Source organism: Triturus cristatus, chromosome 2_1 (assembly GCF_964204655.1).
Source record: "Triturus cristatus chromosome 2_1, aTriCri1.1, whole genome shotgun sequence".
NCBI classification, from domain to species: Eukaryota; Metazoa; Chordata; class Amphibia; order Caudata; family Salamandridae; genus Triturus; species Triturus cristatus.
Window position 1 is genome coordinate 473,716,709 of NC_140581.1, and position 11,966 is coordinate 473,728,674.

The 11,966-nt window shown below is 47.0% G+C and overlaps 1 protein-coding gene across 1 annotated transcript in view; it reads right to left on the reverse strand.

Annotated features, from left to right (window-relative positions):
- ANKRD31 (ankyrin repeat domain 31) overlaps positions 1-11,966 on the reverse strand; it is an 836,109-nt gene that overhangs the window by 179,466 nt on the left and 644,677 nt on the right. The window contains 1 exon segment of the mRNA XM_085640155.1: positions 5,648-6,340. Coding sequence (XP_085496281.1) covers positions 5,648-6,340 — 693 coding nt within the window.

The following is an 11,966-nucleotide window of genomic DNA, read 5'->3' on the forward strand; positions in this document are numbered from 1 at the left end:
GTGTGTGCCCTGGGGAAGAAAATGTAATCTAATCTTGAAAATGACCCGTGGACTGCCGAGAAGTACATATAGCCGACATCTGCTGGGTGCAGCGTCCTCCATGTGTCATATAATCCCAGTGTCTCCGCTAGTGGTCCCAGGCGGAATTCCCTCTGCGTGTGTTGTATAGCTGTGAGGCGGCACCTACCCAGGTCAGGGTGGATACCATTGTTACAATCTCCTCTAATTAATGCTAGGGAATCGGGCATAGATCCCCAGATATCAGCAAAGCGCTCTGTGAATGCATGACTGAGGGGGACGGAGGGCATATACACGACCCAATGTCATGTACTCTCCTGCTAACATGCCCTGGATGAATATGTATCTGCCTAGCCCGTAGGTTCATGTGCGTAAATGCACGCCTGCGGTGGATTAAAATAGCCACTCCCCTAGAGCCTCTTGTGAAACCCACGTGGAAGACCTGCATGAAGCCAAATCGGGCTAGGCATATGGCCTTAGTCTCCATCAAATGTGTTTCTTGCAGCAGCAAGACATCCACCCCAAGGCGTTTTGCGTCTCAGTACAGCCCCCCGTTTGATCTTGTTGAGAAGACCCCTAACATTCCAGGTAACCACCTTAATTCCCCCTGTTGGATTTGTTCTATGTAGGTGTGTAGTCATGTTACGCTGCAAGGCAGATGACTAACTGTGTGATGCACAGACCAAGAGAATATAGCACAATATTTGAATTTTTAAATCTCTAACTAACAACCTGAACAACTGACCGTTCCTCCCCCCTCCCTTCCCCTCCCACTCCGAACCCAATACCTCAAAGAACGATAAAGTATCTGTTGCGGCTTGTAAGCAGGTCCCACCCCAACAGGGGGTAACGACTGAAACAATCCAATAGTTACCTTGAGATCCCATCCCTAACTGGTGTCCTTAGGATCTAACTCAGCAGTTCAAATAAGGGAGCCCATAAAGATGCTGGTGAGCTGAGATCTTGCATACCATATCCCGCCCCCTGCCCACTCTATACCTCAAAGTGTAAGTATCAAATGCCATGATCGTCAGTAGTCCGTCTTCTCCACCTGCTTGTCTCCCCGAAAGTGGAAACACCAGTTCAACCTCGAACGGGTGCCTTTGTTTGTCTTATTTTTATTGTCCTGGTGAAGGCGTAGGTCCCCAGAGGCTGAATCCGAATCCCGAGGTGGTGGCGTATAGGGTTGAACTGGTTGGCGCTCTTCCACCGACGGGAAAACCTCCTCAGGGGTATCAAAGAACAGTGTGCGGTCTTTGTAGCTGACTCAGAGGCGAGCCAGGAAGAGTAGCATATATGGGATTTGTAACTCCCGTAGGCGTGACTTCGCGGCCGTAATAGATTGCCTCTGCTGCTGTACAAGCTTGGTATAGTCCGGAAATATCATTATTGGTTGAGAGGCAAAGGCAAGAGACTTCTGCACCCGGGCCTGTCTCAAAATAGTGTCTCTGTCGTGGTAGTTTAGGATTCGTGTAATCACCAGCCGAGTACGGCCTCCCGACGGAGGCTTGTCAAAGAGGGCCCGGTGAGCCCGCTCCAGTATAAAGCATGGTGACAGATTCTCCTTGGAATCCAGGATTTGAGCCACTGGTCCAGGAATGCGCACATATTCGTGCCCTCGCAGCCCTCAGGAAATCACCCAAAACGTAAATTATTCGGTACGCCCAACCTTCTGCGTCCTCCACACGTGTGGCAAGGCCCTGTGTACGCGTCTCAAGGGTGGTAATCTTTCCTCATAGTGTAGTGATGGCATCTTCTGCCCCCGAGATCCTGGACTCAGCCGGAGCTATACGTTCCACGGAATTGTGCAGATCTTGCCGCAACAACATGACATCTGCTTCTACTGCGCCTATTTTAGCGTTGAGCAGGTCTCGCGATTGGGCAATCGCATCCAAGATTGCAGGGTGTCTGGTGTTGTAGCAGGCATATCATTAGTTGTAGTGGTGCTGATGCTGACTTGGTATATTTGTTCAGTGCGCTCTGCTTTATAGCTGGCCCAGCTGATTGTCCTTTAGATATGATGGCCTTGCGGGTGCAGGACAGTCTATTGATACAATGACGGGGGGATGGTCTTGTGCCAGTATGTGCCAGGGTCTTATATGCACGTGCCGGGATCTGGCATAAAGGAGGGCCACCCCTCAACCACAAGACGCACCGGGGCCTAGACCGGCCTCCTCTGTAGTCGAGGTGTCCCCACCTCGGGGGGGGGGGGGGTCTTATCCAGGTGGTCTAAGTCCAGCTGTGTATGGTGTTTAAAAGTAGGCCAATGTCTCTTCACGCCTCACCAGATGGTTGGCTTCACGGTATTTGCCCCTCAGGTCTACTCGGTGTCACCCTGATGTATCAGTGCCAGACAGCCATCCCGGGGCACTTTTCTCTCCACTACTGCAACCCCACCGTCCCAATAGCTCCTTATGCTGCCATTAATGACGTGTTTGATGGCTGGGGGTCGATTTATTAAGGACTTGAGTGTGGAGGTAAAACTGCGTGTTCTGTGCTTTAAGACCGAGGCAATCAGCAGGGTGGTTGATTCCCTCCACTCCAATCTGGTTGCAGCCTTGCCGAGGTAGCCCCCGGGTGCCCGAATTTCCCGGCCCCACACCTGCCTCCGATGCAATGGTGTCCTCGATGAGGTGTCTCACGGGTGCGGATGCCTGGACTCACGCTGGGAGGGCTGATATCCTTCTCTGGCTCTCCCTGCACCACACAGCCCCAGTCTCAGGCCACAGCACTCCAGGAATCCTGCCGAGGGCATGAATCGCTCCGTCGGTCGCTATCGCGGTCCAGTGTCTCTCTGCCGGAGTTCACTGTGGGGCAGCGAGCGGGGGGCGGGAGGAAGACCGCATCTCACCCGGGCACAGGAGACAGACCAAGGGCCCAAGCCTCCAAGGCGCCTGGTCTAAGCTCCGCCGCCAGGGGTCGCACGCACAGCAGGGATTGGCTCCGCTGCGTCTCCTAGGCCGCACCGACTCGAATAAGCCGATCCAGTTTCTTCACTCTTGCCAGTGCGTTTGCGACGCGGAGACCGGTATGGTGTATTCCGGGGCCCTGAGCTGCTCCCTGGTGAGCTTACAGGCAGGACGATGAAGGATTTTAATCAGGCTTATGGAACTAGGCTAAAGCGCATCCGCCATGTTGGACCGATTGGCCAAGCCCCCCCAAAAAATAGATTTAATATACATTTGAATAAATATAACAAATAAACTTGATTTTAAAAAGTTAAACACACATATATAATAATTTATATATATATAATTTAATTTAAAACAATTATTAAACTAATAGTTTTAACTTATTTTTATCATTTTAAATTTATATAAAAATGTAACAAATATATACATATACCAATAACATAAAATCTATAAAAAAAAACATATTATGAATTAAAACATTAAATTATTTAAAAATCTTTAAACTTCAATTTTCCACTCCAGTGAGTGCAACAGTAGGGAAAGTGTTGGATAGCGGAGGGGTAAAAATAATTATTCCCACTCCATGAGTGCAACAGTAGGGAAAGTGTTGGATAGCGGAGGGATAACATTTACTTTTCCCACTCCAGTGAGTGCAACAGTAGGGATAGTGTTGGATAGCGGAGGGAAAACATTTGCTATTCCCATTCTAAGCACTGCATCAGTAGGAAAATTGTTGGATTGTGGAAGGGTAAAATGTACTATTCTCACTCCGGTCAGTTCAAAATTAAAAACAAACAAAAAAATCAACAAAATAAAAATATATATTTAAAGTAAATAAAAAAACTATAAATAGGTTACACATTTAAATAAAAATATATTTAATATTAAAATATTTTAAAAAAAAGATATAATGTTAAATACATATCACAAATACCAACAAATAGGTAAAAAAAATAATTTTCTAAATTTTTTATTTCGTAAATATTTATTAACTAAAACATTATTTATTACATATTTAGTCTTTTTACTTCCTATTCTATAACACCACACAACCCACATCGAAAATAAATAACAAATTTGCATAAGATAATTAATTATCAATTAAATATATATTATTAATTAAAAGACAAATTAAAACACATAAAATGTAATTAACTTCCCACCCTTTACACCTATAATACAACAACCCACACCTAAAATTTCTATGTAAAATGATCAATTACTCAATTGAAAAAACTTGTACAAATAAATAGCTAATAGTATTTAACAACTAATTATAAAGTAAGTAAAATGTATTTACTCCCCAGCCTTGTTTCCCCAAAAACACATTTAGCTGTATTTTGCCTAATTTCTCAGTCCCCTCCAATGGAATCCACAAACCCGTTACATTTAGAATCTTCAGGATTTTGGAAGAAAAGGACACAAATTAGGCGTAGATACCTTATGTGGAAAAAACGTTAAGGGGCCTAAGCGCAAACTACCCCAAATAGTCAAAAAGGCCTGGCAGCGAAAGGGTTAACTCACTGATGTTCTGAAATGCAGACGGCATCAACATCAAGACCACAAGAATGAAACATCTTGACCAAAAAGGGGAAAAAAATGAATTACACCTTCATAAAAAGAATTAAAAACAATGCTGAAAAATAAGCTGTCTAATACATTTTAGGAAGCAAATTGAATCATAAATTGTTGCACGTTGAAGTCTCCAGTGAAAAGCAGCAACACTAGAGATGGCTGCTGGGATAAAGGAACTGTCTGAATGTCTCAGTTGGAGATGGTTGGATGGGACAGCTTATGATGTGGCAGTGGCAGATTTACCTACTACCAGCCCCTTAGTATAAGAACACTATTTCCATATTTGTATTTTAAAAGGCTATTTTAGCGTGATGTTTTCAATAAAATGTACTTCAGCATGACTTGTTTGGCTTAAATTGGCTGTATTAATAACGAAAGATTCATTAAATTATTTTTGTAATGATTTTTATACTGAAAATAAATTTTTATGTTGTGTTTGAATCTTGCCCATGCTCTGCCATACTTTACTGCTCATTAATACTAGCTAGAGGTACATGAACAGAATGACACATGCATAGTACAGCTTTAAAGAGACTAAATATTTCTTTGAAAATGTAAAAAGGTGCTTGATGCCCTGAGCTTCTTCTCCGTTTTAACAAAGGAGGCCTTTTCTTGACTGGAAGTGTGAGGTGTTTCTCTTATTGATTCAATCATCTTTCAACCTTGATGAGATAATTTTAGTTATAACTGTTGACTACAATAGTAGTCAGACCATGGTGTGTTTCGGGTGGTTGGGAAGGGTGGATGGGGAGGGGGAGGGGGGTATTGTCTGTGTACGTAGGTCTAGTTTCCCATCCTTTTCTGGACTGATATAAAGCGGTATGAGTTTCATTATCCAATGGAGCAAAATTAAGGGGCATAGTCATGTGGGACCGGGTTAGTGAAGTGACTAAAAAGTTCATACAATCTAGAAGCGGCGCGACAACTTTGATTTCATTTCCCTGGGCCACATAAGACCTCACAATAGACCAATAAAACGGTTTGCTGGAACGTGAGCTCAAGCCCAATGTAAACCCTACTGAACAGCTTCATGGATTTTAGAAAAGATTTTTACAAATACTAGCTAGTGAAGGCTTAAGCAAAAAGGCCATTTAAGATTCCGACATTCTACAAAACCATATTTATTCTTCTTCTAGTCATACCTGCGTCTTTTGTTTGTCCGTTGTTTGCGGATCTTCCAAGGTATGCAATTGTTCATTTCGTTCTAAAGAAAACATATTAAAGTTCACTGATGTTATCTGTGTGCTATCATCATCAGTCGAGGAATGGCATCGTTTCGGTTTGTAAGATCCTGTATCTTTGACATTTACTCCTGTACCATTACCTAGGCTACTTGCAGGCATTGTTATCACAAAGTCTGGTGTAGTATCTGCCAATGCATTGATGACTGTTATAAGTTCAGTTGGAAGCACATCACCATTCTCCACTGTTGATTCATCCATAGATGTGATATTCTTCTGACTCATTACCAGATTTTTAATTGACATTATGTCTCTTGGACTCTCTGAACCACTGAGTGGTTTCAGCAAATCACTGATGTTAATTTCACATTCTTCTGATGCCACTTTACATTGAGCAGATGTCTTTCTGCGAATCACATTGACAATCTTTACTGCTGTATCAGTGTCATTTACGGCAACAGCAATTGTTCCGATTGTGCCATCATGGGGTTCAGGTGCTTGGCAACGTGCTTTGCTTTGTGCAGACACATTTTGCACTGATACCTCCTCTGACATCCTAAGGTGTTTATCATTATGTGATGGTTTTGTGGAGGCTGAAATAATGGCACCGGTGAGCAAGTTTCTCTCTGGAGACTCAGACACATCATCTAGTTCCTGCAAATATTAACAAGAAGAAATATAAGTTATATATTTATGATAACTTACACTTATTTCCACTAAAGTAAAACAATGAATGTCCCCAAATGGCAAGCATACATTTCTCCTAATCACAGCTCTTGAATGCTGCAATAATGCTTTGCTAATAATATCAGCAATGTCTTCCTAAATGGATGGTGATAGGGAGTTATTGCTACAACAAACTTAGGCAAAATGGATCTGCCGTCTGAGGTCCATAGAACAAGGCCACAATACAGATAGTGAATTCCATCATTTTTTGTGAGTATGAATAAGAGAACGTGTCTGATTTCTGAAATGTGCTATTTCCCTATTGTACTGTCAGAGGATGGCCACTGTGACACTGTGGCACCTGGCAATGACATGATGCTGGTATATGACTGAATTATCTATGGGGTATATACTGGCTTGCTTGGTAATGAGATTATGCTTATAGCTTTGGCTACATTGGAGTCACTACCAGTTTGGGAATGTGTTTTCCTAGTATAAGATAGTGACCACACAAAGAGGGAGATTTAGCACTAACGCTATACATAAGTCCTCTAATTCAGGGACTTCGAAAAGTGCCATGTGTGGGCTTAGATTTACTGTCTCGACTGGCTTAATGGGCATAATATTATTTACATTAGAATTACTGTTTGTTTGGAAATATGTCTCCCTTAGTACAAAACAGCGGTCATATAAACGTCCTGGTTTAGCGTCCATGCCATATACGTGCCATTGCTATGCCATGCCATTTGTGACTGGGAAATGTGACATGATTTGAAATACTTGTCTTGCCTGGGAATAAGATTGTGGATGTTAGAAATAGCCCTCTGTGCAGGGTCACCCCAAAACCTTTTTTCCTTCCTCCTCCTGCTTTTTGCTAAATTTGTTTTTGTGGGCCTTGGGATTCTATGCACTTTGCCACTGCTGAAGTGCTTGTGCTCTCCCCAAAACATTGTGCAATTGGCTTAAACCCAATTAGCATATTTGGGTTACTTGCAGGTCCCTTGTGGAGTGGTATAACATAGGCCTGTAGGTTAGATGCTACCAGTGAGCCTGCTGCACTTGTGCCACCCACCTGGGTAGCCCTCTAGAACTTGCCCCAGGCCTGTCTGCAGCACGAGTGCAGTGGCATACTGCCATGTCGACTTGGCATTCAAAGCCCCTTTCCAAGATTTAACTTCCCTTTTATTACATATGGGTCGCCCCTAAGGTGGGTCCTTGGTAGCCGATAGGGCAGAGTACTGTGCGACTGGAGGGTAGGACATGTGCTTTTGAGTTTTGCATGTCCTAGTAATGGAATGCTCACACCTTCGTTTTTCACTACTGTGAGGCCTACTCCTCCCATAGGATACATTGGGGATTCCTGGTTACATTTAATAAACTGTAATTCCTAATTGAGAGGAGGTAGATATGTCATGTTTGGTACCTATGAAATTGTAGTGATAGACCCTCTTTAATGGTAAAGTGGAATTTATTATTACAATTTTGAAAATGCCACTTTTATAAAGTTAAATGAACAATTTATGGACATAATGTTGAACAATGTCAATCATTCTCCCCAGTACAGAAATCTGGGCCTAAATCCATTGTTTTTTGCTCCCCATACCATTCCAGTTAAAACCCAGCCATATGCAAATCAGTCTTGACCCTGCTCCCAATGGGAACAGTCCAGCCCGAACTGCCAGGCCAGTTTCTCCCTGGACCGGAAACAAGCATCGCCGGACCGGTTTCGGGATTTTAACCATTATCAGCAAGGCCAACTTGACTCCAGTGGCATGGAGAGCACGGGACCCATATCTGGGCATACCCTTCCCACTCTGGGGGACAAATGCAAAAAGAACAATTGATGGACAGAATGTTGAACAATGTCAAACATTCACCTGAATACAGAGATCTGGGCCTAAATCTATTGCTCCACTGGATTCGAGCTAGCCTGGCTGATGAGGGGCAATGCCCCGAAATCGGTCCCAGGATGATTGTTTCCGGCCCAGGGAGGACCTGGCTTGGCAGTTCGGGCTGGACTGTTCCCATGAGAAACAGGGTGAAGACTGATTTGCATATGGCTGTGTCCAAACTGGGGTGGCTTGGTGAACAAAAGAACGATGGATAAAAGCCATATCTTTGTGACTGGGGTTTAATGTTTGCTTTGTTCGGCGTTCTGTCCACCAATTGTTCCTTTTACTTTTATAAAGTTCCCATTTGCCTGCCCTTAGCCCTTTGAGCCTGTAGCCTGTCTTAGGTCACATGAATGGGAGTGGCTGACAGTTGGACTTAGTGTATTCCTTCAAGACAGTCACACAATATTGGGATTAGCTGAGCCTCAATGGGACATCAACTGGCAGGATGAGAGGTGGTGGGCGCTGGAGCTGGGCACAGCCCCACTTGCACCTGAGTGGGCTGTGTACTGTCTCCTCACAATAGGCCAATGCTCTCGTATTGACAGTGAAGTCAGCTTGGAGGTAGGAAACTCCCAGAACTTCAAAGGACCTTTCCAGAAACTTCGCCCACCTTCTGGGCACCAGGGTATAAAACAAGCATTTGCAATGCAATCGGTCTCGGAACTTATTATGTATTTAGCTATACAGCACATTAACCTGGGTGCTGAAACATATACTGTTCTTTAACGTGGAGGGTAAGTAAGCACCAAACTGCGTTACACGCCAGCTATAGGAACACATGGAGAGAAATATTGCCTTTCAGCAGGAAATGGTATAATCCAAAACTCTGTTTTTAAGATAAAATCAGGCCCTTTGGTGGTCAAATCACTGAAAATACAAGATTTGAAAAAAATAGTAATGTCTAAGGGGGATTGTGGAAGACAATTTCTATGGACTGAAATCTAGAGAATGCTAAAGTGATTCTGGTATTTTACAGACCTGTGCTGGTCATTTTCTATCAAGAAAGTTAAATAGATGCAATTGCCAGAAAAATAAAAAACAAAAGAAAGTCCCTCAGCAGAAAGCAATTCTGGTATTTTACTGACCTCTACTGGTCGTTTCCTATCAAGACAGTTAAATAATGGCAGTTGAACAAGCAGAAAGCAATTCTGGTAATTTACTGACCTCTACAAGTTGTTTTCTTTTAAGACAGCTAGAGTCAGGGGGGCGGCGTGGCTAGCCGGCCATCATGGTGGACACTCTCTGCTGATACTCTGTCCCTTAATCCCCCATTATCCGCTACGTTACTCCTCGCAGCGCCACTCGAGTCCCTGGAGGCCAGATCTGGGCACCGGATGGCGTGCTGCATTTCCTCGCGCCGGGTGCTGGGCCAGCTAACCCTGCGGGAGACCGTGAACACGAGAACGGAGTCTGAGGCCGGGCTGAAGGGGCGGCGGGGAACGGACATCTTGTGGAGGAAAATGGCCGCCCGCGCCGCTGCCGGGTGAGGGAACCAGCGACGCGATCAGACTCGGGAGCCAGCCTTCCTCCCCTGGTGGCCTGGAACTGTGCGGAGAGCCCCGGTGTTGCCTGGTGCATTGATATAAGGAGTGCGCGGAGGACGGAGGCAGCCGACCAGACGCGGTGAGCGTGAAGCCCAGAACCCGCGCGGTAGCGAGAAGCGCCTGGGATTGCTCGGCATTAGGGACTCCTGCGCGCTTCTGTCTGAATCCCCCTGAGGCCTGGGATGTCAAACACCACCGGCGTTCGCGGGCACACTTTGCGAGTAGCGAGTGCCTAACAACGCACAGAGATCCACGGCACCCCCCACGAGGCGCAGAGGTGGAAAGCGGCAGCGACCAGCACCCTGCCCCAACGTGCTGTGACGCCCTGCAATGGGACACTGGAACTGGGGCCTACATGAGCCACCGGTTGTGGTGAAGCCCACTTGTAGGTGGGGGCTACATGGGGGACATCAGCTGGGGGGCACAGGGCGGTGTGCTTGACGCCGTCACCGCCACTGAGCCCGGAGAGAGTTCAACCCCACTGCAGGGGAAGCGGACGAGGGACCTGGGGAGCCTGGGTTTCGCGAATCAGTGGATGCCTGGAGAGGCTCTGCACTGAATGGGCATTCACCCTGTAAGTGTGGAGAGTGGAAGCCCTGATCGCACTGGAGAAGCCAGCGGATGCGTGGCACACACGAAGAAGGACTCTGGGGCACTGATTAGCTGTTGGCGTGGTAAAGTGGTGCAGTCGGGATTCCTATTGCTCGCCCTGCAGATTCAGTTGCGCCTACTTTCACCCACCTGGCCACAATCTCCTGACCTACAGGAACACCCACTGTGAAGGAGAGGACGGCTGAGGACCTACGGGTTGGGGTTCCAGGGAGCGCGCGGCCCGTGCGGTGGAGCTGGCTATGCTGAGGGGTGGCGAAGGCATGAGAGAAATGCGCCTGGAGGATGAAGGCGTGCGGTGCAGCAACGGCGACCAACACAGTCATCGCCTATAGGAGGCCGTCATCGACAGTCAAAACTCGGACCCCATCGCTGGGTGGCTGAGTTGCTCGCCGCGCGCTAATACACCGGACCCCTGCCCCAATGCCCACGGCGCAACAACTGGTGATGGGCCGGATGAGAGCCAACCTTCAGAGGGGGACCCAGAGCAAGCCTTGCACGGATCCTGCCAGCATTCCTACGGGAGGAGGGACGGTGTCGACAACTGCGACACTAGAGGCCAAAATGGACTCAGTACTAGCGGAGGTGGAGAAACTCGGGACCGCACTAGACCGCACTAGGACATCACTGGAAACCAGGATAGACAAGGTCACCTCGGACTTCACCCTGCTACATGCAGATCACCGCAAGCTGGCGGACAAAGTTGCCACACAAGACCAAGCACTGACAGAACTACAGCCCATAACGCGGAGCCACGCAGCTGCACCACAAGACCTGATAGACCGCATGAATGAACTCGAGGACCGGGCAGAGGCTACGGAGGGACGCTCTCGATGCAACAACGTTCGTGTGATGGGCCTGCCAGAGGGCGAGGAAGGGAGACACCCAGAGGCATTCATGGAGACATGGCTACGTGAAATACTACCCCAGGGATCCCTATCGGCGCAATTCGCGGTCGAGAGAGCCCACCGCATGCCTGCTCAGAGGCCTAAACCAGGAGCTAGACCGCGCCCATTCATCTTCAAATTGCTCAAATACAGAGATAGAGACGCGGTCCTCCGCGAAACACGTAAGTTGAATGGCATCCAAAGAGGCGGCAATCAGGTCATGCTCTTCCTGGACTACACAGCCTCAGTACAGAAGCGCAGGAGCAATTACGCAGCGGTGAAACGCCAACTTCGATCTCTGGAGTTGCAATATTCATTACTATACCCAGCCCACCTGCGAGTGGTTACAAAAGAAGGGACCCGTTTCTTTGACACCCCGGCAGATGCGTGGGACTGGCTGGAGGAATCCGGTCTGTGGACTGGAACGAGGCCCCCGACTTCAGACGGGGGTGACTCCGTGAATAACAGACCCCGGAGGCGGCGCAAACGCGGACCCCTGAGAAGTGCAAAAATGTCGGCTGTGGCACCCAGCCCAGAGAAGATGAGGAAGGAACGGCAAGATGTGTTGACGGCGGTCACGACCCTGGGGGCTACACCGTCCATGGACAGACCGGGCATCTCCGCTCGGGAGATGTTGGTGACCAGCGGCTCTCCCCGTTCACAGAGATCTCCCCGAAGA